Source organism: Metarhizium brunneum, chromosome 7 (assembly GCF_013426205.1).
Source record: "Metarhizium brunneum chromosome 7, complete sequence".
Classification (NCBI taxonomy): Eukaryota; Fungi; Ascomycota; class Sordariomycetes; order Hypocreales; family Clavicipitaceae; genus Metarhizium; species Metarhizium brunneum.
In genome coordinates, this window is record NC_089428.1 from 2,711,466 (window position 1) to 2,738,232 (window position 26,767).

General features: G+C 51.0%; 10 protein-coding genes across 10 annotated transcripts; 4 read left to right on the forward strand and 6 right to left on the reverse strand.

Annotated features, from left to right (window-relative positions):
- Positions 1-241: 241 nt before the first annotated feature.
- Positions 242-1,793, reverse strand: G6M90_00g113740 (uncharacterized protein; the record flags this gene model as incomplete). Its single annotated transcript, XM_014684193.1, has 2 exons — positions 242-1,456; positions 1,530-1,793. The coding sequence occupies 2 exons, from the start codon at positions 1,791-1,793 to the stop codon at positions 242-244; spliced, it is 1,479 nt and encodes a 492-aa protein (XP_014539679.1).
- A 1,409-nt stretch (positions 1,794-3,202) lies between these two features.
- Positions 3,203-5,071, reverse strand: MAL31_3 (Maltose permease MAL31; the record flags this gene model as incomplete). The annotated part of the gene is made up of 4 exons (XM_014684194.1): positions 3,203-3,715; positions 3,782-3,846; positions 3,920-4,283; positions 4,361-5,071. 4 exons carry the CDS (start codon positions 5,069-5,071, stop codon positions 3,203-3,205), a joined length of 1,653 nt encoding a protein of 550 aa, XP_014539680.1.
- A 1,368-nt stretch (positions 5,072-6,439) lies between these two features.
- G6M90_00g113760 (uncharacterized protein) lies at positions 6,440-6,625 on the forward strand (the record flags this gene model as incomplete). Its single annotated transcript, XM_014684195.1, has 1 exon — positions 6,440-6,625. The coding sequence occupies one exon, from the start codon at positions 6,440-6,442 to the stop codon at positions 6,623-6,625; it is 186 nt and encodes a 61-aa protein (XP_014539681.1).
- Positions 6,626-8,028: 1,403 nt separating this feature from the next.
- Positions 8,029-10,616, forward strand: ubp14 (Ubiquitin carboxyl-terminal hydrolase 14; the record flags this gene model as incomplete). The annotated part of the gene is made up of 4 exons (XM_014684196.1): positions 8,029-8,056; positions 8,151-8,218; positions 8,301-10,402; positions 10,472-10,616. 4 exons carry the CDS (start codon positions 8,029-8,031, stop codon positions 10,614-10,616), a joined length of 2,343 nt encoding a protein of 780 aa, XP_014539682.1.
- Positions 10,617-11,093: 477 nt separating this feature from the next.
- Positions 11,094-12,203, reverse strand: Mad2l1 (Mitotic spindle assembly checkpoint protein MAD2A; the record flags this gene model as incomplete). The annotated part of the gene is made up of 6 exons (XM_066131899.1): positions 11,094-11,453; positions 11,554-11,699; positions 11,774-11,802; positions 11,885-11,923; positions 12,006-12,031; positions 12,111-12,203. 6 exons carry the CDS (start codon positions 12,201-12,203, stop codon positions 11,094-11,096), a joined length of 693 nt encoding a protein of 230 aa, XP_065987886.1.
- Positions 12,204-13,414: 1,211 nt separating this feature from the next.
- On the reverse strand, positions 13,415-14,479 carry G6M90_00g113790 (uncharacterized protein; the record flags this gene model as incomplete). The annotated part of the gene is made up of 4 exons (XM_014684198.1): positions 13,415-13,821; positions 13,880-13,988; positions 14,055-14,325; positions 14,412-14,479. 4 exons carry the CDS (start codon positions 14,477-14,479, stop codon positions 13,415-13,417), a joined length of 855 nt encoding a protein of 284 aa, XP_014539684.1.
- Positions 14,480-15,960: 1,481 nt separating this feature from the next.
- Positions 15,961-17,872, forward strand: DBP3 (ATP-dependent RNA helicase DBP3; the record flags this gene model as incomplete). Its single annotated transcript, XM_014684199.1, has 3 exons — positions 15,961-17,484; positions 17,546-17,658; positions 17,719-17,872. The coding sequence occupies 3 exons, from the start codon at positions 15,961-15,963 to the stop codon at positions 17,870-17,872; spliced, it is 1,791 nt and encodes a 596-aa protein (XP_014539685.1).
- A 636-nt stretch (positions 17,873-18,508) lies between these two features.
- Positions 18,509-20,208, reverse strand: SP1 (Subtilisin-like protease 1; the record flags this gene model as incomplete). The annotated part of the gene is made up of 4 exons (XM_014684200.1): positions 18,509-19,164; positions 19,233-19,428; positions 19,510-19,800; positions 19,855-20,208. The coding sequence occupies 4 exons, from the start codon at positions 20,206-20,208 to the stop codon at positions 18,509-18,511; spliced, it is 1,497 nt and encodes a 498-aa protein (XP_014539686.1).
- Positions 20,209-23,000: 2,792 nt separating this feature from the next.
- On the reverse strand, positions 23,001-25,151 carry Mlac1_1 (Laccase 1; the record flags this gene model as incomplete). The annotated part of the gene is made up of 6 exons (XM_014684201.1): positions 23,001-24,120; positions 24,191-24,322; positions 24,380-24,550; positions 24,613-24,783; positions 24,843-24,898; positions 24,960-25,151. The coding sequence occupies 6 exons, from the start codon at positions 25,149-25,151 to the stop codon at positions 23,001-23,003; spliced, it is 1,842 nt and encodes a 613-aa protein (XP_014539687.1).
- An 868-nt stretch (positions 25,152-26,019) lies between these two features.
- EthD_1 (Conidial pigment biosynthesis dehydratase EthD) lies at positions 26,020-26,585 on the forward strand (the record flags this gene model as incomplete). The annotated part of the gene is made up of 3 exons (XM_014684202.1): positions 26,020-26,193; positions 26,258-26,454; positions 26,528-26,585. The coding sequence occupies 3 exons, from the start codon at positions 26,020-26,022 to the stop codon at positions 26,583-26,585; spliced, it is 429 nt and encodes a 142-aa protein (XP_014539688.1).
- Between the last annotated feature and the right edge of the window lie 182 nt (positions 26,586-26,767).

A 26,767-nucleotide genomic window follows, 5' to 3' on the forward strand; every position in this document is an offset into this window, starting at 1 on the left:
TCTTCTTCTCCACCAGCACATCAGCCGGTCCTGGTAGCCGAGTCGGACTTGGGGCCAGGGTTGCGAGCTCCCGATCTTGTTGCGTATTCGAGGTTACAGTTTCCCCTCTTGGCCCCGTTTTCTCACGCTTGACAGTCCCGATGCTGGGTCGGAATATGTGGGATTGCGTTCCGAGCCCGCGCTCGGGGCCGACCCGGAGATTGATGGAGAATTAATTGTAAGCCAGCCGCAGCCTTCACATCTACAGAGTAAATCTAAAACTGGGGTGCCAATCGCCAAGGTTGGCCCGGACGTCTTCTGGCAAAGCAAGCCGGTCATCTCTGCGCCCGGCGGCCCGCTTGCCATTCTCCCTCCTCATGAGCATAAACATGGCCAAGGCGGCACAGATTCCAACCCACATCAAACACAGGGACACGCTGTATCCGGTAGTATATCTTGGCGATTCGTCGGGAACAAAAATCAGGCTGCCGACAATGCCTGCCACGTTTCCCACCATGACTTGGGTCGAGGCGGCAAACGACCGTTTCCAATGGCCCGACACGTTGTTTTGCAGCCAGACAAGAGCCATGGGGGCAATCATGTACGCGCCGCCAAAGACTAGAAAAACGGCGGCAAACTTGTAGTCTCGTGTCTTGCCGTCCTGCGACAGAAGCATCGCGTACCCAACCGTCGTCATTGATGCGCCGCCGACGATGAAGCCGAACCGGTGCTTGAGTCGATCCGATGCGTAGGCGCCGAGGAGCATCGTTCCCGCTGCGAAAACATACACGGGAATCGTACGAACCTGCGCCTGCTCGGGTTCCCAGTGAAATTCCACAAGAATCGTTGGCAAAAACATGGCCCCCGACAGGCCGGCCACGCCGACCCCAAAATACATCAGGCCGCCAAGCCAAATCTTGTAGTCGGAGGCAATAAGCTGCATGGAGAATTTGTTGAGCGTGTCCATCCGAACCATGTCTCCCACGTCGTTCTTGGCACGCCTGCGAAGCAGTTCCTTTTCTTCCTTATTGAGGTACTTGGTCTGCTCCGGCCAGTCGATGATGGTAAACGAGGCAACGACGGCCAGCAAGGCCGTGATGGCCCCTTCAATAATAAAGATCCATCGCCACGCCCTGAAACCCTCTCGGCCGCCGAGTTTGCCAATGGCAAAGGCCAAGAGGCCGCCAAAGGCTCCCGCGACAACGGTGCTGCAGAACAACAGCGACATGCGCTTCTGGCACTCGTGGCGCTTGTAGTACGTCGAGGTGATGTAGACAATGGCCGGCAGGACGCCGGCCTCAAAGACGCCCAGCATGAATCGGAGCCCTACGAGAGCTTGGTAGCTGTGCACGAAGCCCATGCACATGTTGACGACGCCCCAGATGAACATGAGCGTGGACATGTACAGGGACGGGCGGACCTTTTTGACAATCATGTTGGACGGGATTTCCAGCAAGATGTAGGAAGCGTAGTAGACCTGCAGACGCCCTGTTAGCCAGCTTTCACCCCTCGTGTCCATGCAGTCTGGTGGTGCGCGGCCACGGACGAACAAGCAGGGCAACGTTGAATTTCTTGCCGGAAAGGTCCAAGTCCTTGGGCATGTCTTGGATCCTGGCGTTGCTTATATTAATTCGGTCCAGAAACGACATCATGTATATAATGAAGAAGGTCGGGATGATGATCACGTCCAGTTTTCGAACTAGCCTGCACTCAGCGGCTGCGTCAATGTCTTCATTCGAGATGTGGGCGTCATCTGTGCACGCGCCGTCTCTCCCAGGCTCGAGGTGAGACTTGCCATGATTGCCGATGACCATGATGCCGATTTGACAACGTTCAAGTGTGAAGCAGTGTGCGGTTTTGCTTGCCGTCACCAACACAACCCGCTACTGCGGGGCCAGGAGAGCAAGTGAAGCAGCGGTCGATGAATGAGGAGAGTGTGCGATTAGATGGAGGAAATATAATTCAGAGGACGGCAAAAAATGTGGGAAACAATACCGGATGAAGGTTAAATGGCTTGTCATTTCGGGAGACCGAGACATTAGGCACGTAGTGCATACAGGTTGTGACAGCCGTCGCAATATGGGGATGACAAGATTCTTGGTCCTAAATTGCTCATGTTATCTAGGCCATTCGTTGGTCTCTTTGTGTCGGGGAATGTTGACGGCATCTTCTGTTACATTGACTGAAGTGGCATGTCATGGAACGGCCGCATAATACCGATTGAGCTAACCCGCTAGAGCTTCTGCAAGCCACGCCGTTTGCATTCGTACATACATGCTGTGTTGGCATCCCACCCGTCTAACAAGGATGATAAATACATGATGTCGGCGTCGGATCGTTGCAGTATCAGGCAACTCATCAAGTGGCGTACCCGTTCAGCGTCACGGCTTCAACGGTACCCAAGCTAGGGATCGCCAAGACTGAGAATTTCCCACATATACAGGGCAGGCTGTACTCTCTGTTGAAGTCCTGTCTATTCCTCCAACTTTTCAGGGTATCAAGGCCGCTGGGCTCCCTCGAATGGGAGCTGTGGCAAGGCTCGCGGATACTGTTGCAACGAGTCAAATCGGGTGAACTAGCCACCAGGTAGCAGGCATTGTATATTGCCAAGAGGGGTTGATGTTTAAATTGTAGTAATAAGCGTGGTCTGTTCGCCAAATATTACTTGGTCTCCAACAGCCGAGTAAGCACTTGGAGCTCTTCCATGCACCCAGTGAGCCAGGGCATGGACGCTTTGAGAGCCTACATGTAGCCACTGATGGCGTGCAATTGAGAGCGTACACATCCGTCCATGGTTGCATTAGAAACGTCTGGTCCCACCATGACCATGGAGGTCCGTCTTGGCATCTTACATGAATGAAGAAGGTCGTTCATCTTATGCCACGAGTCGACCAATAGAGTGACGGGTAAGCCTGTGTCAAGGCCCTGATTCCATCACCCAACTGTATTCATCAAGGCTGGCGGCACCTCTGCTCGATCTCTAAAACTCAATGATGAGGCAAATTACCTTTTTGAAGCCATCTTATTTACGACATGTTCAGACTAGGCTTTCCCTCCCAGACCACTATACGAGCATGCAATACGCATGCCAGATGGGCATTTACACAGCGTGCGACATGATTGACTGCAAATTCAACACAGCAGCCACTCTGCACAGTACCTTCATGGGGTATACATGATCCCTCGTCTCCCTACCCGCGATTCGTAAGGCTTCGATGCGCAGTTACAAGCGCTCGGTGCTATCCACAGGTGCATCTGCTTCTGCCAACAAGTCATAATTCTTGAATTGGCGAGCCGGAATGCGCCGCTGAAAGAGAATGTCCAATTCTTCATAGGTTCTGTTTCGGCTTTCTGGTAGGCGAAAGTAGCACCAAACCAGGCACACGATGCTGATGGCGCCAAAAAGAAACCCAGCCTTGCCCCCCCAATTGGCCTCGTTGGAATTGAGCATGTAGGGCATGGCAACTGTGAAAACAATGCTGGCGCACGCTTGCACCGCTGTGGCAATGGCTATGGTGCGCTCGCGCAACCGTGTGGCTGATATCTCTGAAATGACCACGAAGCAAATCGGCCCAACCGTCATTTGGTATACAAACGTCCAGATGTCCATCAATGATGCCATGGCCCATATAGCACCCGTATTGTTCTTTGGTATGCTCAGGAAGCCAATCACAAATAGGAGGACGGTCATGACGGCCATTCCCCAAGTGTAAATGGTTCTCCGGCCTAGTTTGAACTGGTGGTCCAACGTTAGTTTGCTTCGGCTCAAACTATGAGATCCTCTGGCACAAGTGACACTTACAAAGTTCATCAGGGGCCAGGAAATCACTGTGCCGATAAACCCAAGAGCAGTATTACCAACCCCCACTAGGAAGTATTTGCTGTCAGCTCGTAGCACCAAGCAAACAGAATAATGTGGATGGAGGACAGAGCATCTCACTATTGAAAGCATCCGAGGAGCTCAGTCCGGCTTGTTCGAAGAAATAGTTTGCGTAGCCAATCAGTGGATTTCCTCCAATGACTTGGATCAAGTAGACCATGACGGATATCTCGGTGCGGACAAGGCTCACTCCTTTGAAGCAGTCGTAATAGGTCGTCTCGGTTTCATACTCCTGTTCGAGTAAATCTGTTTGCTCTATTCCCACCAGAAGCTTGTCAATATCCGGACGATTTGTGCTAGACGTGAGTTGGAGCAACGCCCTGCGAGCATCCTCCCTTCTCCCGCGGCGGACGAGCCAGTATGGACTTTCCGGGGCAAAGGGAAGCCCAGCAAGCAGCACAACAGGCCATACCCATTGGATAGCCTGTGGCAAGAGACGGTCAATACCTGGTCAGCGATGTCACTGGATGCGGAAATGTGTGGGCTGGTCCGCCAACTCACAAAGGGGATCTTGTACGCCCACTCATCCAGCCTTGTCTCGACCCCAGCTGCACAGCCTTGAGCGATGAACTGCCCGATGACAAAGGCCAGATTGACAGATGTTGTGAGGAAGCCTCTGAGAGTCACGGGGCATATTTCAGAGGCGTAGGTGGGTGCGATGACGACGTAAAATCCGTAGGCAAGGCCGGCGAGCACCTCTCCGGCGCAAAGCATGCCAATGGACGTGGCGAAGAACTGGACAAAGACAAAGCCAACAGACCAGACGCAGCAGAGGCCAAGCGTTTTGCGCCTCCCGAGATAATGCAGCGGATAGCTACTGGCGAGGGCGCCGACAGCCTGACCGATGGGATTGCCCATGCCCAGACCCGTCTGCCAGGGCGCGGCAATCTCATAATGATCGCCAACCCAATCGCCGTATTTGCGCTGGAAGGCGGGCAGGGCGTAGAAGGAGGTGATGATCTGGGCGTCGAAGCCGGCCATGACGACGGCGATGCAGAAGAACATGGACCAGAAGGTGGCCTGGGGATACATGCCGATGGCTTGCCAAAAGCCCAACTCATGCTCGGCCTCTGTGATGTCGCGGGTTTGGTCAATCCCCAGCGCGCGGGATGGTCCCGCTTCACCGATGCCATGGTCATGATGACTATGTTCGACGTCGTAGTGATCCGGGTCCTTGGCGGATGTAAAGGTGTCTGTGGTGGTGACGGGCATGCTGACGAAGGCGCAGTTGGTGCTGCCGATGGATGTCTCGAATCCGTTACGGTTTCCAACTGTGAGGGCTGGTGTGAATGCAGAAACTTCAATGGGCTTGAACAATGCTACCAATAGACGCGACACGGAGTTACATGAGGACCGGGTGTGTGATGTTCGCAGTCCACCGGCGATACATCTGCGTGTCGGGCATTCGAGGGCGAAAGAAAGAAAATGACGGATAATGCCTGGGTTTCGAGTTCAGTCCTCAAGCTGCGTCGTGCCGACATCTAGCCAGAGGAAGGCGCCGCAGCCGCATCTAGATTAGTTCAATCTTGTCTGGTTGTCTGACTCTAGGGGCACCGGACGTTTAAATGTCTGGCTGGGCATTTCCGGCACGGCCATGCTGGGGGCGGCAGCAATTCAGTGGGTCGGTTACAATACTCAGCCAATAGTGGTGCATGTAGGGTAATCTGGGGCATAACAAGGCACGGCGACGGGACATTGATGGTCGTAGTCTGGCCAAGAGCTAATGTTGGCAATAGGCCCGTCGCCCCTGCATCAGTTGCTGCCAGGCTTCTTCTTTTATTTGTTTCCGACCAAGACGGCGCCAATATTTAGCAACGCCGTCACTTTGATCCCAGTTTAGACTCGCAACGGTCCATGGGTAGACATGATCCGAGGTCGAGCACGCTTCCGTTGGCTCACAATACTAAGCACAACATTGGCTCGGTGTGTGTCAGGCGCCTTTTCGTACGCCCCGAGCTCAGCCAGGAACGTGCTGGTGTACGTGGAAACCAACCATGGTCAGGCGGATCAAAGGGTGTTGGGCATTGTGTGCTGCAGCCACTGTGTCACCCAACGGGTAGCTAGGAGTCTGGCATCCTTTTAAGAACAATTCAGCCTAATGGAGACAAACAAAGTGGTGGTGTGGCTCCACGTGAACCCTATTGCCAGCAGAGCGTGTGTGGCATCTTGTCTACTCAAGTATCTACCCTGAGCTGACGGGCAAGCAACCAGACATCTCTCTCGGCGGATTAGTTCTTGCTTCCATGCAAATCAATGTCAACACACAAAACGATTGGTCCCGTCTACCGCTGGTGGTCCACGAGATCCTGACCAGGCCAAATCTCGGCCCCATTCTTGGTCACCTACATAGTGTCAAGGCTTCCCTTGGACACTTATACCAGTATGGAAGCTGGCTGCCTGCAATCAGCACTATCAAGAGCTGCAAGAAAAGCTGTTGGTTGCTGCAAATACATTTGCCCATCTTGACATCATTCCACAAGAATAAATAGGGATTCTGCCTGCAGATTTCAAGGGCGAGCCAAACATCTCCATCATACATCGAAAAGAATAGCCAATATCAAACATACGCAAACTCAGAAAATGAAGGTCAAGCTCTTCTTCTTCTTCGCCTCGTTTGGTCTGGCCATCGCTGGTCAGCAGAAGGAGCCCGAAGCTCGCGCGGCCAATGCGTACACCAAGGACAACCACAATCTTAAATACGTCAACAATATACCCATGGACAAGACCTCAGAACAGGTTAAAATTGAGAACAAGCAGTCTTCCTGAAGCTGTAAGTCGATGCGTTCTATGCCTCATGCTGCGGCCATTGTATGACACCATGCCACAGGTTGGGCCTCACAGTGAAGAGCACGTCCAATATGAGGGGAGGAGGAATGATTGGGACGAATACCGGTTTGGGGGCTCTTCTATTCATCTGATATATACAATTTGATGAATGAGCTGTATCGACTTGCAATCCAAGGCTTGTACATATGTCTGGTGAGACCTTATACATATTAAATCTTCGATCTGGTACATCGATATCTTCCCTTTGGCCGTTTCGTTTTCTTTCATTTTTGCATGTAAATATTTGAGGAAAAAATATTTCCGCTTGGCCTACGGGCCCTGCAGACATTTTCCATCCTTTAGATAGCATTCAAATAGGGGAGGGGGACAAGACTCGCTAGCATCTGCCTCCCGTTACTTACATCTCTGGCCGAAAAGATATTGCTAGCAACGTCGGTAGCCGTCCTTGACTCTCTTATCTGAGGCATCACAAAAATTAGTCAACAGTCTCAGTTCAGCTAAGCAACAACCTAGCGTTGATTCCCCAGATATATGGGGACGGCTTCGCACTTTCTTCTCTCAACGCATTCCCAAGTGAAGTGAAAGGGCAGTTATCAGAGCATGTATGCAAAGGGTAAGAAATACAATCTATCCCGCACTAGCCCTCGTAGCTAGCTACATCCGGTATGCAAACATTCTTCCGTCATGACAGATCATTTGAAACGTCCCAAGCACCAGCAAGAGTACAAAACAGCAGACATGCTGCTCAAGACCGGTTGTCGTTGCAGTCGAGATGCTTCATAGTGCGCCATAGCGTATCTTGAGCAAAATAACTCTGCCTCAGTACTTTTCTTTCTTAACAAAGAGACTTATGGATACATTTTTGATACACATTCAACTGGCTTCCAGACCATATGGGAACGTGGCTGTTGTCATCCCGTTGCCCGCCCCTTTATGTCAATTCATCTGCCCGCGTCCAGAATAAATCGTGCGACTTGAAATAGCCATTTACCCTATACTTTGACGTCGCAATGGAAATTCATACCAGGCATGACAGTAAGGGTGCATCGGATAGCTAGTTAGCAACTTGTTCCCTGTCGACCTTGAGTCTCAATTTCACTGTTGGCCCGACCTGCGCTCTAACCCCAACCCTAGCCCGGCTTCACCCAACGCTGCCCCTCCTCCGTCATTGAGCCCCACCCTGACCCAGTGACAGCTCTCTGCCTGCTCTCTGCCTGCTCAATGTTTTCCATTCCGTGTTGCTGCATCATCACCGTCTGTGGTAATCGTTGCGACTCGACTCTTCGTCCTGCTGCTTCTCGATAGCAATCGTTTGGCTTGGCCGTACACAGCTTCTCCTTAGCTTTCTTGTTTCCTGGCTCGCATGAGCCTGCATCATCGCCATGTCTTGCCCACATCTCGAGTCTCTTGGTGAGTTGCTCTACTCTCTCCATGCACTGGCGTGTGTCTTGCATGGGGCATTCGCCAACTTACGAAACTGACACGCAATGTGTTTCCTCCACAGCATTAACCCCTCCGACTCCTGCTCAGTCTGTGTATCGAGAAGACTGTACCCAGTGCTTTGACTCCATAGTATGTTTGTGTGGTCCTTCGACCCATCCCAGCTGAGTCGTCTTCGGTGAAGGTCGTCTTATCCTAATCACTTTCCCTGTAGGATGAACCAACGGGCCTCGATGTCTGCCTTCAGTGTTTCAACGGCGGCTGTGCCGGTGACCGCTTGCATTCAAAACTTCACAGCGCGATCCGAAGTCATCCTCTGTCGCTCAACATCCGCCGAACCCGAAAAGTTGTCGTTCGAGACGAACCGCCCCCCAAAATCTCCAAGCTAGCCATCGCTGCCGAGTCTGAACAAGATCGATACGATACTGCCCTTGCTGTAAAATGCCTCGAGTGCAATACCGAGCTCGATATTACAGACGTAAAGCTGGCACCAGTTGTAGATGGTGTCATGAAAGCAAACACCTTCTCACGTAAGGAGGAGGTGAAGGCCTGGGAACAGGAACTTACGAGTTGCGAGCATATTTTGCTTATGCAGCAGCATGAGTCTCGCAAGATTGAACAGGGCCAGCTCGGTCACTGCTCGGGTTGCGACTTGAGAGAAAACCTCTGGCTGTGCCTAGAGTGTGGGAACCTGGGCTGCGGCCGTAGGCAATTGGGGGGAGTGGATGGAAACTCCCATGCACTGGCTCATTCCACAGAGTCTGGCCACGGCGTAGCTGTGAAACTGGGTTCCATCACACCTGAAGGCACAGCGGACATTTACTGCTACAAGTGCGACGACGAACGGATCGACGACAACCTGGGTCAGCACCTGGCTCATTGGGGAATCAAGCTAGCCGAACGACAAAAGACGGAAAAGAGCTTGACGGAGATGCAAATTGAGCAAAACCTCAAATGGGACTTTAGCATGACCACTGAAGATGGAAAGGAGCTCAAGCCACTGTTCGGGCCTGGCCTGACGGGTCTAAAAAACTTGGGTAATAGTTGCTATTTGGCAAGCATCACTCAATGCCTTTTTGACATGCCAGCATTCTGCGACCGCTACTTTCGACCAAACGATGATTTGCCGATTGTGGAAGACCCCGCGACTGACCTGGAGACTCAGCTCCGAAAGATGGGAGACGGTCTATGGTCCGGGCGGTATTCTAAGCCTGATGCTGATCTGTCCACGGAAACACAGGTTCATCACCAAAAAGGGCTGGCACCGGCAATGTTGAAGCACCTGATTGGACGTGGTCATGAGGAATTTTCGACCATGAGACAGCAAGATGCATTTGAACTCCTCCAACATCTCTTCAAGCTCATTACTAGATCACAGCACCCCGGTCATCTCAAGGATCCAACTGCGCCATTCAGATTCGTCCTGGAACAAAGGCTTCAGTGTCTAAGGTGCAATAAGGTTCGTTATACTGTTAACGAGCAGGACAGCGTCTTCATCGACGTTCCCCTAGAGAAAATTCCTGCAGCAGAGGGGGTCGAGGATGCCGCCGAACAGTATAGGCCAGTCACACTCAAACAGTGTCTCGACAACTTGACCGCGGCTGAAAAGGTCGATTTGACATGCGCAGCTTGCGGAAGCACCGACGGATTCAGCAAACAATCACTGTTCAAGACATTCCCCGAGATTCTGGTTGTGAATGCTCGTAAAATGACGGTAGTTAATTGGGTTCCGATTAAGGTCGATGTACCAGTTCTTGTACCCGATGAGCCCTTCTTACTTGATGGATACTTGTCAAAGGGCTTGCAGCCTTCTGAAGAGGAATTGCCAGAGGAGCCCGAAACCCAAACCCCCGCCTTTGTGCCCGATGCCACAGCCCTGGCTCAGTTGGAAGGCATGGGATTCCCACTCAATCGCTGCGAGAAGGCCTTGCATGCCACTGGGAACTCGGATGCCAATGCAGCTATGGAGTGGCTGTTTAGCCATATGGAGGATCCTGATATTGACGCCCCTCTAAATCTTGGTGGCCAAGGAGGAGGGTCTGGAGATACTGCCGATCCCGAGAAGATTGAGATGCTCGGTGCCATGGGCTTCGGCGCTCCGCAGGCTAAGAGGGCACTGAAGGAGACTGGTGGTGACATGGAGCGTGCTGTTGAGTGGCTCTTTAGCCATCCAGATGACCAAGGCATTTTGGAAGAGGAGGGTGCCGGCTCTAATGAGCCAGCTCCTTCCAAGGAGCCGGCTGGGCGTGCTACGCTTCCCGCGCAGTTCCAGCTTCAATCCATCGTGTGTCACAAGGGAACAAGTATCCATGCCGGGTAAGTTTCATTGCGTGACGGCTTTTTTCAGGTATTTTACGCACTGTACTAACTAGATGGGATCTGTAGTCATTACGTGGCCTTCATTCGAAAACAATTAGAGGGCCACCAGGCTCCTAGTTGGGTACTCTTCAATGACGAGAAGGTTGTCGAAGCAACTGATATTGATGAGATGCGGAAGTTTGCGTACGTCTATTTTTTCAAGAGGGTGTAAGGAGAAAATTTTAGCACAAGGGTTGTAGATCTAGACGGCGTTGTAGATGATTGATTCGCCCAGAGGGAGCTGGGCTGGCAGCATGGACTGGTGTAAGCGGGGATGAGATCGTCAGAATTATGGCGATGAGTGATTTGATGCATGGTTTGGCGGTTGGGGATAAAAATAGTGATGGGTGAGGTGAGATGATGTGGCCTTGTTGAACAACATCAAGCAAAAGAGGCAATGCATGGTGCATTTCGGCCTGTCCTAGACAAGTATATTCAGACACCACTTGCAGTTTGCAAAAGCCCAGAGAAACAGTGTCAATTTTGACATCATGATGCGTCAGTCATTCATGTATTACGCCGTCGCCTACTCCATCCCCATGCAGTAAACCGTCCCGCAATATCCCAGGCCGAAGTACGCTCCGCCCATCAGCATGCGTCATGTCACGTTTATTCAAGCTTCCATTCACTTGCTGTTTGATTTCACATGCTAGTCTCCCAACCTGTAGCTGACGAGGGTATCTACACGATGATTTGCCGTACTAAACCCCCGGAGCTGGACATGTTCGCCGTTGGCAATCTCCTTGGCATCCGAATCGCCCCATTCCACGGGAACGTCGCTGTCCGCATCGGCATAGACGAGTACATTAAACGTGCAGTCGCCGCTGAGTTGTGGCAGGAAAGTGACAGAGGCCGTAATCTGGCGGAAAATGGCGGCGATTTCGGCTTGAATCTCGGCTTCTGTCTTTTCTGGCGCAGCCGCAGCGGCTGCCGGCGCAACGTTTTCCTGGTCGGTGGGTTGGGGGGGTGCTTTCGGCTTGGACTTTGCCGCCGGTTGTGAGATTTGAACCTGGTTAAGTGCGGTTTCGCTGTTAGCCATGGGCTTCGAGGGAGAGGGGGGGGCCGTGAAGGATGGCTTTTTGTGCCGCGAGGCCGACGCGAGGACCTACATCGAATTGCCAACGCTCGACATGCTCTCCCGTGTCCTTGTCGGTAATGACGATGACGAGCTTGGATATTTTGCCGCCCACCATCCATTTATCGAGCTGGCTCATGATTTTCTTGATGTATGCCTTGACTTGGTCGTCGGCCGAGACTGTGCGGTGCGCGGTTAATTTCCCACATTGACAGACGGCAATGGAGGCTGAGAGGGGGGGGTACTTTGCGTACCGAGCATGTTGAGGCCATATTTCTTGACGCTGGAGACGCGGGCGCGGAAATTAGCATGGTTGTACTCTCGCGTTGACGGAGGAGTCGTGGTAGCAAAGTTGGCACACATACGCGGTGAAGTCTTCGGCAGGGTAGACACCGCGTTGGAATCTAGACGCAGTTAGTTTGGCCGCAACAGTCGTTCGGTCGGTCGGGGCGGAGTGGCGGTCGAAGAGAGGGCGGATCAGCATACAGAATCGAGTGTATCGAGTATTGAAACTGCATGAAGCGGCGGCCGAGGGTCAGCTTTCTGAGGAGGGGAGCAGGCAGGCGAATTGTGCGAGCGAAGGAGACGTACAAACTCGGCGACCAGTCTGGAGCTGCCCTTGAGCGAGAGCTTGTGCACCTTGGACTTGTCTTTCTCTTTCGGTCGTGGCTCTTTCGACGACATTTTATGCGTGGTGCGGCAGGTCGGTGGATGGTGCGTGCTTTAGTTGGCGAGGGTGCGGGTAGAGGGACGGAAAGCTGGGAGAATTAGAAAGAGAAGCTTTTTGCATGTATGTATTTGTCTCTTCTTTTCGTCCCACTGACGTCTGGTTGTTGTCAATTAATGGAATGTGGTGGGGAACCAGGCTGAGCTTGACGTTGAACTTGGAGCTTCGAGGGTCCAAATTGCGGGGTCCAACTTTGCCTTCTGAATCAATGTCGATCCATTTCTACAGATGCTTTCGTGCGCAAGTCTTCGTACAGCGACTTTTGGCGATTAGGCGCATTCTATCCACTGCATCAATTCCGACGATGTAGCATCTTGTGTCATTTGGCCGATTTGCACTCCAGAGTGGTTGCGGACAGGCACGACTGCAGCAGCGCAGCCATCTCCATCCCCCGAGCCCGCATCTGCTGTCCGCAACGTCGAGACCATCTCTCGCTCTCACTAGCCTCGTACATAACCTGTTGGCGGTTCGCAAGTGCCAACCACGGATGGTATTGGACGACCAGACTTCGTTTCCACCATCGCGCCCACTAGGTTCGACCACATGTGGCCAGTACGTACACAAACAAGCCCCAATGCGAGACAACTGTCTGCCCAACTCTCCGAGGGTTTGAGCATCCTGTTAAAAGACAAGATCAACCCGACAAGGGCCATGCTTCCCGACGGGCAGAAGCCCAATAGTTTCAGGGCAGGAAGAACTTGACTGCTTGCGATGAGGCATGTGCATTACTTGGAAGGGTCAGAAACCTGGTAGCGAAGCCAACGGTGGATGCCAACCACGTTGCGTTATTCTCCACGGCTCATACACGCATACATCATAGTGGCTACACGGAAGCCGGGGATATTTGTTGCCATATTACGTTTGGCAAGAATACATGGCCACTGTGCATCAAGGTGAAGTTGAGGAAGTCTGAAGCAAGCTGTAGGCATCCCTCTTGGACGCATGGTTCCAGCCCAGTCACACACTCGTCCGCGTTTAACGAATGGGACGTCTGCTTGCAGAAGCTCATGTCTTGAAAGGCTCAACTTGGCTTCCTCGACTATAAACATGTCTGATATGCCTGCACATCTCTGACTTGTACCATACGCGTAACATCATTCCCCGACGTTCATTCATTTCCCTCGCTCATGTCAACAAAGTACACAGGCCACCGTGAGAGGAGAGCAGCCTAATTCTTCTTCTTCAGCAGACGTGACAAAAAGTTGGACTTCTTGGGCTTCTTCTCGCCTTGATCCTGATCCAGGCCTCTGGCTCCGTCTTGAGGGCCTGCGCTCCCGTTTTTCTGCAACTGCTCCTGGGCATCAAGCTGTGTTGTGTTGTCGTGCATGACTTGCTGCGCCATGGACACGGTGCTCTCCTGGGGAGCTTCGCCGACCACAGGCTGGCCCTCAATGAACAAATCCTTGACACTTCCAGGGCCGATTAGTCTCTCGTACACGGCCAGGGTTGTGCCGAATTCCTTCCTTGAGCCGACCTTGATGGCATCAAGTAGTTGCAGGGCGTATGTCTGGCAATTGTTGGTGATGAGGTTGTAGCCCGGCTGCGTCTCTCTGATGGCCTCGATGACGGATTCGCCTTTTCCATCCAGTTAGTTATTTCTTCTTGTCACGAGCGGCAGGATAGACAAACGCACCAGCCCGTCGTGTAGCGTCATCGTTGAAGCGCGTCTCGCCAACTTGAAATGTGCGCCACTCCTCGCGCTTGATCTTTTGATTTGTGTAAATGACGTCGAAATTCTCATCCTGCGGGTTCATCTAGTTGGTTTGGTGCTTCCGGCGAGGCTTGTTTCCAGGCGGGCGTAGACATACCATCCACAACTGGTGAGCATACTCGCCAACCAGCACGGCCCAATGCTGGGTCGGATCCGGATACTTGTTGATCTTGTCGGTGATCATCTTTCCGAGACCTGTCTGCTCAGCAAACCACTTGCCGGCCAGTCCGCCGACGGGATGCCATCCGACCTCGACGGGCCGTGATGGTCCGTCGAGCACCGGGTCGGTGGCGGGCACAATATTGGGCTGTCTACCAAGTCCCATGGCATGCTTCAAGGCAAGTTCTCCTTTATTCAGGTTTTTCTTCCTGGTTTCGCGCAGTTTGCGCCGTTAGAATTCGCAGTCATGCATGTCGGCTTATCAAAGCATCAACGGCAGCCCAAAAACACGTACAGAAAGTCTCCCACCTTGTCGCTCATGCGCTCCTCCTCTCCCTCGTTGGGTGCAGCTTCGGAAGTCATGGCAAACAGGCAAGCAACGAAACGCCGCGCGCGAAAGTGAGGTCACTGTGGTGCGCAGGAGCGGAGACAAACGAATGGGTCAAATCGTACGCGGCTGCTCGGTAAGTGTCTCGGTGTCTGGTAATAATAAATGAGAATCGCGCATGCCGGGTCAGCTTGTCCCAGGCTCCAAGGATCCAAGGGTCAAGGGGTCTAGTCCTCGCCTTGCACAAACATGAAGGGATCAATTGTACTGAGCCGCACGACTTTGTCAGAGAACATTGAACACAATGGACCCACGTGAGGCCGCCAGTGGCTCAGCTGAACCGTTGAGAACCTTGATTTGAGTCAAAGAGAAAGAGGTGACGGTGTGCTCATCGCAAAGCAAAAAAAAAAAAAAAAAAGAGCCAGGTCAGTACTCGGTTACCTGTCTCCAACGTCAAAATCTTTTGTGCTAATGCTCGGATCTGATTGGCGTCGATCACAACAAAGGAACCCTAACCCTAACCCAGGGCATCATCCACCCGCAACTAGAGTTGGTAGCAATCCGGCGACGCGAAAGTCTCGTACTACTCGTCTTTGTATATTGCTCAACGGCGGCAGCGACTTGTCAACATAAGTGTCTTATCGGTCAAGCTAATCCACACTGTAAATTGTCATAAAATATGTGTAAAAGTGTCGTGTGTGTCTGTGATGCAGCGTGCGACATGTCAGCGCCTACAAACCGCCTTACAAATTGAGGAACTTGCCAAGAAGCTCGAGGCTTCACCTGACTGCGCGCTACGTTGGCATTGATATTACTTTTTCGTGTGCCTTGGGCGAGATAATCGTAAACATGTCTGGTTCTTGACATTGCGCCGGATGCCCTGAACCTACCCGGGACCTAGCAGAAATGTCGGTCCGTCTCCATCGGAACCGTGATCCAGAAGACCATTTCAGAGGCAAGACGATTTGAAGCATAATGAACTTCGCCTTGTATAGTTGTTTTGCATTAAGCGGTGACCTAGCTACCCATAAACACTCATACACCATAATGATGACCTTATGTAGCATAGCTGTTAGGCTACCTCATTTTGTCCAAACCAACTCGGTCATGCGTGCCTAGCGTGCTGTTTCTTTTGACCGCGCACTCTTCGGGGACAGGGAATCTTAAGGGGCCCAGAAATGGCACAATTAAGAACTGCGATTACATATAAAGTCTTTGCGATATCTTGCGAATGGCGCCCGTACGGCCGCTTAGCCGCGTGAACGGGCTTTATCGGTCCTGCCAGATTCCCAAAAACTTGACTGATGCCACCTCGGAGGCCGGCCCCGCATGACCCCCTCACACGCAAAAACTATTGGACAACGCTGTCTCGTATCGATAAGACAACATTGAATTTTTTTCCAGCCCACCGCCTTTGGTTATTCCAGTCGCGCGCTCGAGGCCTGGTCCCGTCTCAGCATAACCCACGGTTCCCCCTTTGCCCGACAATATTTCCAAGCCATCCTTTTCAATTGCCATGGCTGCCACGAAACATACACTCGCAGAGGACGAGTCTGTACGACCGAGTAAAAAGACCAAGATTTATGATGGCAACGATGCATCCGAAGTGCGGATAAAGAAGGACAAGAAGGACAAGAAAGAAAAGAAGGAGAAGAAGGAGAAGAAAGAGAAGAAGGAAAAGAAGGAAAAGAAGCGCAAATCCGAAAAATCTAATGTCGTCGTCGATGATGCAAAGGCAAGGGACCTCGAAATACAGCGCAAGGCCGAAAAGAAGGCCAAGAAGGACAAGAAAGAAAGGAAGTTGAAGGAGGCGCAAGAATTAAAAGATAATGTTTCGATCAAAGCGCCCGCCGAGGTATCGAGCGTGTCCGAGAAGGACGAGAAAGCCTTGAGTAGTGAAAGGGCCTCCACCTCGGGGTCATATGTCCAAACAATCAGCCTATCCAATGTTCCCCAAGACGACGTCGATGCCTTCATGTCGACGAACCAGATTGCCATTACCGATCCCCGAGGCGAGACATCGTCCCTTCGGCCAGTCGTCGAATTCCACCACCTTCCCTCGACGAACCTGCTCGAGAAGACCCCGTCGCCGTTTGCAAACTTCAAGGCTCCCACCCCCATCCAGGCCGCGTCATGGCCCTCCACGCTGTCCGGCCGAGATGTCGTCGGCGTTGCAGAGACAGGCTCTGGCAAGACCATGGCATTTGCTTTGCCTTGCGTCGAGTCCGTTTCCGCCATTGGTAAAAAGGGAACCAAGGCAGTCATTGTCTCGCCCACCCGCGAGCTAGCCATGCAGACGCATACGCAGCTGGCTTCATTGGCCGCGCTGGCCAAGTTGAAGTGCGTTTGCTTGTTCGGAGGCTCATCAAAAGACGAGCAGAGGGCAATGGTAAACCGAGGTGCCGACATCATTGTGGCCACTCCTGGCCGCTTGAAAGACTTCATGTCCGACAGTACTGTTGATCTGAGTGGCTGTCAATTCGCCGTTCTGGACGAGGCTGATCGCATGCTCGACAAGGGGTTCGAGGACGACATCAAACAAATTCTGGGTGCTTGCCTCGCCCGAGAGAGGAGACAGACGCTCATGTTTACTGCCACCTGGCCGCAGTCGGTCCAAGCTCTGGCGTCTACTTTCATGGTTGACCCCGTCAAGATCACCATTGGTTCAGGCGGCAAAGAAACCGAGAACGGCTCCGTAGAACTGCAAGCCAACACCCGAATTAGCCAAAAAGTCGAGGTCGTGGACCCCAAGGACAAGGAGTTTCGCTTGCTCCAGATTTTGAAACAGCACCAGCAGGGCAAACAGAAGAACGACCGTATCCTGGTCTTCTGCCTGTACAAGAAGGAGGCCACTCGTGTAGAAAACTTCCTCAGCCGCAAGGGCATTCGCGTTGGCGGCATACATGGTGATTTGAAGCAAGAGCAGCGAACACGCAGCTTGGAAGCCTTCAAGACTGGCCAGACTCCTGTGCTCGTCGCGACCGACGTCGCCGCGCGTGGATTGGATATTCCCGAAGTTAAGCTGGTAATAAACGTTACCGTGCGTGGACTACCTGATGCGTCTTTGAACGGCCCGGGCGATTGCTAACTGTGACGACTAGTTCCCTTTGACGATTGAGGATTATGTTCACCGAATCGGCCGTACCGGCCGGGCTGGCAAGACCGGCGAGGCACACACCCTATTTACAGTCCAAGACAAGGCACACTCTGGCTCGTAAGTTCTGCACCGACGCAAAAATCTTGTCAGTTCTTCTTCTAACGTGTACTTGTGCAGCCTGGTCAACATTCTCAGGGGCGCCAATCAACCCGTCCCCGACGATCTGCTCAAGTTTGGCACGACTGTCAAGAAGAAGACTCACGACATGTACGGATCATTCTTCAAAGATGTAGACATGACACAAAAGGCGACAAAGATTACGTTTGACTAGGATGCCCTTGGTTTGGTCCATCTCCTGGTAGCATTTCTTTTGCACATTTTACATGGCAATATTTTGGGCGTTCATATTTGGTGGCTTTTTCAGGTACGAGTAGACTGGCAGCATTTGAAGGGCTATCGCCTCTTGGGGCCCATCATGGGTATCAAATACTTGTATGGCGTAACGCAGCTTAGAAAAGTTCATCTTGGACTGATGACAAATACATGTACACAAGTCTAAATAGCTGGCGGAACAGCACGGCCAACATGCTTTGCACGTGTCATGGTTAACGCCGGGTCTGCTACATCAGAATATGAGGTTAGAGTGAGCCGATCAAAGTCGACAGAGATATCGTCGCAGTGCTTGAGATCCAGGGACCTGATAGTTACAGTCACATTCTTTTGCCCAAAAAGAAAGGCTCAAGCAAGCTCCGCACAAGATGATACACTGTCACTCTAACTTGAGGCGTTGCCACAGTTATATTGCGATGCCACGAAGAGCAACGTAGAGAAGGAAAGTCTAGCTTCTATCCTTGACCAAGTGTTATATTGAAAATATGGTTAAAGAATTTCATATGAGTTTCCTACATGACTCTCCTAGTCGCCAAGATGGCGATGGCCCTGAATTGTCCGGCGACTTGCCAATGGCCTATGCGGCAGCAGCGGGCATGCTTTGGTTCGAAGAGACAGGTTGAGGCTCGTGACCGTCGAAACAGGCCTTTGTATTCGGGTATTCGATGGCCCATATGGGTTTCGGCTTTTCGTCAAAGCCCTCACAGATAAACTTGGTGCCACAAAATTCCTCGTCATACTTCTCGGTGCCACACGCCTCCGGACATTTGGCACTGATGTCAGTTTCATCGCACCGCTCGTGACGGACAATCGTTGGCTTTTCAATCCAAGGTAGAATGGGTGGTGGTTCATGGGCATCGAGACATTCCTGGGCGCTTTTAAAGAAGCCTTTCTTGGGGGTTGTAGGCTTACCTCTGTCGTAAGAATCACAGTAGCGGGCGGTGCCGCAATTTGCATCGCTATAGTAGAAGCTGCCACAAGGAGTAACTCTATCAACTAAATAGCCTTCAGGAGAGAGCCAAGGGAGCTTCTTGACCTTGTTTGCAATGGCAGGATCCAGTCTACCTGCCAGTCCGTTGGTGGCAATAAGGGTGGTCGTGTTGGGATCCGTCCAATGGACTCGGGACCCCGTTTCCTCGGCAAGACTTATCAGCCGGGACATGACCTTGGCAGGCTCAGTGATGCCCTCGAGGGCCATGATGTATGCAGCGAGGCCAGCAACGTGGGGAGCAGCTATCATGACCACAGTTAGCTTCTTGAGACTACCCATTACCATGTGTATCGAGTGAATAGGCACGTACCCTGGCTTGTGCCATCATAAAGTCTTTTGTCGGTATCGGAAGCAGGACCTGCACTCCTTATTCCAACGCCAGGAGCGTAGATGGTAACCGAGGAACCCCAGTTTGAATTGGGCCAGTGGAAATCAGTGTCATCATATATTGCTGCAACGGTGATGATTTTTGGATGCCTTGCGGGGGAGTAGTTTCCGGCATCTTTCTGTACGTTGAGTAGACAAGTTAGTCTCGTGCTACTGGGCTTTTGCATCAATTTTCGAGGACCAGACATGAGAAAACCTACATTATTGTTGCCAGCACTAACCACCACCACCACCCCTGAATCAACGGCTTCTTCAAATTTCTGATCGACCTCGTTGGAGGCGTCAATGTGCATTGACATGCAGATGACGGCTTTCCCTTGGATGCCCTTCTTTTTGACATCTTCAATGACAAAATCCGCTGCCTTTATCATCTGTGATGCGTTCTTGCTGTCTATTCTGACAGCTACAAGCTTTACCTTCTTGGCGACGCCATACGTTGCGCCACCAATAATTCCAGCGATATGGGTTCCGTGACCATCATAGTCACGTTCCTGTACTCTTGGTTATGCAAGCCCGATTATTCTCCTTTTGGATTGTTGGCTTACATTTCTAGGTAATATGGTTGAAAATATAGCGCCATAACTGGCACGCCCTCCAAACTCCTTATGCGTGAGACGAATGCCTCCATCGATCACGTAGACCGTGATTCCTTCACCCGCCGATTCATCGTAGGTGTAGTTGGAGACGCCCTGAATTGCGTTGTTCGAGAGGCGGACAAGGTTAGCGGGAGCATTCGACTGGCTGACCAGGGTACCGCGTGTACCACGTTTATCGCACTCAATAGAGCCGTTCTCGCTAGTCTGATTGGCAGTGGGGATGCTAGCGTCTCGAGGAACAAGCCCGGATGATGCCAGGCTTGCCGACAGAAGGAGGCCAACGAGGCCGTGAAGGGACTTCATAATGAGGGCTATTCAAAGGTCCTTGATTGGGAGCGAAGATGAGAGCAATGATGGATCAGACAAAGTAGTAGTAGCGAACCTAGCCGAGACTTTTAATACCCATTCTTCGGCCTCCAAGGTGCACAGGTTGATATGAATATCTCACCGGACTGATGCGTTATCGCAACAGCCAAGATGTCTGAGATTATAGCCGTGCATAGCTATCGCCCACTCTCTGTATGAAAGGAGAGCTGAGGAATGCATTGATACCTACGGCGGCAGATGCTGCATTGAGAATTCGAGACAGGGTTGTTCAAAATATACAGGATATGGTCTTACTGGGCAGGGTCTGGTCTGCATGACCGAGTCATGACCTTGTATGCCCTCATGGATCAATTAGTAATTTGGAGCTCTTGTACATACTGAATACTCAAGTCAGGGAATAAAGGCTGTGAACGAAGTTGGCTCCAGTACGCTGGGTGCTGAAGGGATCCAGGCAGACCAGACATTTATTGAAACCAGACTGCACCAGATATGTCAATGGTTTCCATCAAGTCTGGTTGGAGGCGCCACACTGCGCGGTGCTGCTGGGCCTGGCATTGTGGAAATGCATTGTAAAGCATTTGATTGTCTCCTTCATGCAAAGCTACATGTGCACACTCTCACACGCCATATGCATTATAATTGCGCATCTATTCGCGGTGTAAGCGGACAGGGGCTTTGCTTGATGGCGGCCTGACTTGCTGTGGCTCCGTGTACCAAGAGCACAACGTTGCATATGAGTCTATATTGCCCAACGGTGTCATGTTGTCGGCGGACTGGCCATTCCAGACCGGCATGAGATGCAGGGTATGTAGCGTCAAGTGCGGAACGAGTCCGGTGCACTTGCGAGGACAGACAGTTCTTGCACCAGACCTGCTCTAATACAATTTGATGTGCTCCATGCTAGACACTCACGAGACAACATTGAGGTCAAGTGCCACCTTGACCGTACCAACGTAGCCTCTGCCTATTATATTGACGGATGCACCCGGCCAAAGTGCTGAGCTGATAGCGCAACCAGACCTTTAGCCAGAATTAAAACTCGGGTGGATACGAAGCATGACAATACATATGTACAGTCCACCCCCTGAATTATTCTTTATGCGTCATCTGACAAGATAGCTGGTAGCAAGAGGTAGTATATTAACTGTAGCTTATATTTTTATTAAGAGATTAAGTGTTAAGAGAGGTTTTATATAACTCTTTTTTTAAATTCATGATTAACCCGCCTATTAGGTTGCGCATATAAAATAATTCAAGGGTTGGACTGTACATATAGTCGTCCCACCACCCTTGTCCTGACATAGTATCCCTATAGTGCGGCATTTCTAGTCGCGAAAGACAACCAGACTCTAGTACTTGTATTTGGGCGGGAGGCAGGATAGCTCGGCTGTGACTTGAAGCAGCAGACACCACGTACGGTTCTATGCATAAACTCCATCTTGGCGCATGATTTAAATGCCCAACATCAACGCATCGCGGTATTCTTCCCTTTGCTCCACGTCATGACCCTTGCCCTTGTCTGTTTTGAATTCTCTTAGCCGAGCCTTTCACAACCCAATTGGCTTCTATCACATCTTCCGATACTATCCTATATCTGTCCATCATAATAAACCAAGTCTTAGCCACCTCACAGTCCCAATACAAACCCGACCGCTTTCGCATTAGCCTACACAACCCAGTACAATTGCTAGGGTCCAGCTTCATCTAAATTATCGCCGCTAAATCCATTTGAACCGGGCTTTGTTATTCGTTTAGCCAAACTTCCTTCTTTATGCCTGGCGGCTCTGACCGGACTTAATCGGACCCTCTGTGACTCTCAACCAAATCCTAATTGAATGTGCCCTAGAAAAAGCAACCATCATGACTAGACCAACAGCCTTTAGTTGTCACCTTTGTGATATTGATAGCACGTGTATCTGATAAACGTGACATTATGCGTCATCAGAATATCTCTGGGCGTACGGGCCCGCGCCTACTCGATAACCTCGAAGAATATTTGCTCACAGATCGGTCCTACGGAATCTAGCTGACCGAGGTTGCGCAGCCATCAAGGCCCTGTGAGTAACAAAGTTAAGAATTATGCGTAATTAGGGAATTCAAAGGACTATGCACTGTATGCTTGGGACGCGAGGGGCGAACGCGAAGGCCAGCATTGTATATAACCAGTGAGTTGCATTACCGCTGCGGCTTATGCGTCTTCGTAAGCATTGGCAAGTATACGAACTACGTTTCAGCCTCTTCGCTGCTGCGACAAGGGCTCAATAGAGGGCTTGGAGTCAATAGCTCAATTCATCTAATCACAGTCTTTGGTATCAAAGTTCCTTGGGTTTCCTCAAGGCCTCGTTGACCAAAGGGGTCTTTAAATACAACAAGTCGGTGAGGGACTTTGCCCTAGTCTCGTGACCGTAGCCATCGTGTAACCGGCCAATTCCGTGTGACAGCTGCTGATCCTTGCTTATCTATATGGTCTGATATTACGTATGGGGAGACTCTCGCTTAGCCACGGCGAACAATGGTCTTCTGGCAGTATTTCAGGCTCTTTCACAGCATCCGAAGTTACCTACACCTGTGTAACTTACCTGCTGAGTTGATATCGATAAATGCAGCTGCTCATGGTGACAATCCGTAGGCGTCTACTACCATTTGCACCCTGCGGCTTAACAGGTATAAAAACTCAACATTACGACAAAGACAAATGGATTAGTGCATTAATAAAACTCAATCTCCGTATGCTGACAATTATGTCCCATATTTGCCCAATGCAAATGCTAACACACCTGATATTCTTCAGGAATATGCTCAGGCCATGCATCAACGCCATCCAAGATTGCAATGCCCATGCCGCCCATTAAATGAAGCTCGATATGACAATGAAATAGCCATGGGCCCGGATTATCCACAAAGTATCTGAAAACACTCCAGTATGCCTCGCCGCCAATTGAGAATGCTGTGATCCATGTATCACGTAAGCCAGGCGTCTCCAAGTTGAAATCCTGGGGCCGTTCTTGAATAGCCTCTTCGACGCTAGTATAATTCCAAACTCCTGTTCCGAAACCAATTCTCCAAGTTTTGCTGCCATGCTTATGCATAAAATGCTCAAATGATGATGTATCTCCTGGTAGAGTAGAGACTTGCAGAATGAGATCAACCCAAGACCCGTTCTTGGTACGGAGCACTAGGCCATCATTCTCGGTGTCGCGGGTTGCGTTGGGGTAAAACAACAAAGGATCATCGTTTTGAAAATCAACGGGATACAAGTACTTGGTGTTCATGGTGTAATTGTAGGGGGCGCCAACGCGGCCAAGCACCAGGAGATGCTCCTCGTCGGCGTTACCGGGTCGGGGCTTATTTGGAGGCCACGGCGACATGTGGTCTGTATCCAGTTGCCATGGAAAGAATGAATTCTTCTCGACATCGGGTGAAGTCGGGTTGCCTCCATAAGACAGGTATGCCTTGCCCGCCTTCTCCTCACGTTCGCACCCTTTGTAAACCATTTCGGCAAAGCCCCCTAGTACTTGCGAAGCCCCAGAGTTGGGTATGCGCATTGTATATTTTCCCGGTTCCTGATCTAGTTTTATCATGACCGAAAAGGTCTCACCGGCGGACATGACTGCCGAGACAAACTTTCTGGGGTTGACGTAGTTGCCATCAATCTCGTACAGCCAAAATTCGTGTGAATCCACGGAAAAGGTAATCTGGGCAATCGTGGCGGCAGCTACAAAATGCATACTAACCCAGCCGTTGTTTTTTGACGGGTCAACGACGATTGTTGCATTCTCGTGCCTGGATGCGACGCAGCCTTCTTGGACGCGTGGTGGTATGAGATCTGGGCGTTTAGTGATGTTCCAGGGGCCACCTTGGACTTGGTCAAGATCCGCTGGGAAACACCTAGAAACAAGCGAGTTAGTGCCAATGTCATGATGTAAGGAAGTGGTAATTTGGACGTCTAGCATCATACCCTTTGTCTGAGACCTCGGTGCCTGGTGGGAAAGCGTCCTCAACCAGACCGGGAGCAAGCTCTGCTTGAAGAAACTTTTGGCCCGGGCAGTAAACCTCTCCCTTTCCGTTGACCAAAATGCTATCGAGACAACTTTTCAAAAAATGTTAGCTGCGAAATAAATGTGTCCTGGGGGCGACGTAAGCGTACAATACGAGGAGGCCCGAATCAGTAGATATCTTCCAGTACTCTTCCGAGGTGTACTGGCTCCAATCCGACACGACCAGATATTCTGGATCGTATGCGGCGTTCTCCATAGCTTTAATGTCGTCTTTGTCCTGGCTTATTTGACTCCACAATCCTGTGCGGTCTCCCTTTGGCCTACGTGCTTGCGACTTAGCATCATGCATGTGAAAACGTCTTGGGATGCCGGTAAGACTAACCGAATGTGAATTGCTCCATAAAGCCCGTCAACAAGAGACATTTTCTCGTGAGAGTGGTACCAGTGATTTCCAGGAGGAGACGCCTTGAATCTGTATACAAACTTGTTGCCGGGCTGGATAGGTCGTTGGCTGAGACCGGGAGTGCCATCAGACCAAGGAGTGTCTTTTTGACTGGAACAAGTGCTCGCCATTAGAGGGATGCTATTATTCGCGGAAAGGACTCAACTTACTCGAGGCCATGCCAATGTACAGTAACATTTTTAGCCATTTCATTATAAACGGTTACCTATTGCGCGCCTTTGCGTTAGCATCACCGCATGAACCAACCTGGACAAGCAAACACTCACTTCGATATCATCATCTTCGTCCCAGACAAGCGTTGGGCTGGGAAATTGCCCATTCGTGTAAATGAGTTCTCTGGCCTGTCCATTGGGAGCGCCCTCCTTCCAAGTAATGCGCAATGTTTCTTTGACCGTTTTTGCCCAAGCATTGGTGAAAAATAAAGCCACTATTAGTAGCAGACGCGCAAAGCGGCTCATGGTAACGATGGCGAAAGTGTAGTAGAAAACGAATGTTTAATTGAGGCAGTTCGAATCATGCACCCGAGACTGGCAATTCTGTAACGACTGACGATGCTGTTCAAATATCGCGAAACGCAGGCAAAAAATGCACGCGCTTTTGAGAAAGAAATCCCTTTGAGGGAGATTACTTGATCGGGAGGGAAAGCCATGATATTCGTGTGCTGAGGTGATGCTGGCATGCACAAGTGATGGTGCGAGCGATACTGGCATGCAGGGCGAACTAGACGCTTTCATCGGCGGTTCGAAATGTTTCAAAGACCTGCCCGATCCAGCATCCCTCGAGCATCCCTGGCTCCTACTACTGTCACATGTGGCGATTCTTTTCGGAACATTGATGAACGAGTTCTAACATTGAACGAGTTAGTTCCGCTGCTTCCCATTGGCGCATCACCCAGGAGATGAAAACGGCGACAACAATAAACAGAAGCAACGCCGTTAACGTCATAATAGGACGCGTTCGAATGAAAAGGGATGAAATTACTTTTTTATTTAAGCTCTTGCTCGGTTTCCGGTTGCGGCATGAGACAAAGTCTACCGTTGTGCGCCACCAACTACCGGCAACGGGTATTTGACTCATTCCGTCAGCGCGTGGCAAACCCAAATTCCGCCTTCAGAACTTTGGAACCAAGTAGAGCCGAATCAGGACCGTCTTGGAAAAACAACAACGCGTTCGGATTTGCCATGATCGTCGCGCAACACGCCGAGACATTTCCTCTGCCATGTGGGTTATTTATAGTACTCCGAGTTGCCGACTCCCCTGCATCGCCGATCAGCACTGTATTCTAGACCTTTTGCTTCTTCTTCTCTCCTGCGACCCAAGGACACAATGGCCATCTCCGACTCGCTTTCCCCCGAACCGCAGCAGCTGCTATGTCTCACCATTACTGCGTATCGCAAACCCGGGATGAGCGAGGCGGCCTACCGAGAGTACATGACCAAGACCCACGCTCCCTTGGTCAGCGGCCTCATGGAAGAGTATGGCATTGTTCGGTACAACATGGTAAGCTGTCTATTCCTCCTTGGGCAACTATGGGAACATTGAACAGCTTCTTACACCGCGCAAGACCCACAACAACAGTAAAAGTCGGCCATTGCTGTTCCAGCTGTACGACCCCGAGTTCTCCAAGCTGTCCGACTATGATTGCATTGTTCAATTCGTGTTCCGTCGCATGGAGGATTTTCTGCGGATGAAAAGTGACCCGCGCTTCTTGGAGAAGGTGGCCCCTGATCACCAAAAGTTTGCCGACACTGCGAGATCCACGTAAGTAACTTCTGCAGCCATCTGACTACGTTGCAATCCAAGGGCGGCTAATAATTCAATTCACACCATCTAGCATGACCATTGGCTATTTTGAAGAATTTCTGGAGAATGGCAAGGTTGTACCTAAATAAAGGGCACTCAAATCATAGCGTGGCAATAAAGCTTACAGCAAGTTTACTTTGGTAATTGTAAAGCACATTTCGTAGCAAATAGAGTTTAAACGTGGTGTCAAGATACGTCCTATCCAACCTGCCACGGTGTGCTTGCTTGTTTCGTGGTTGCCTGTAGTCTTTGGAATGTACAAGGGCGCTAA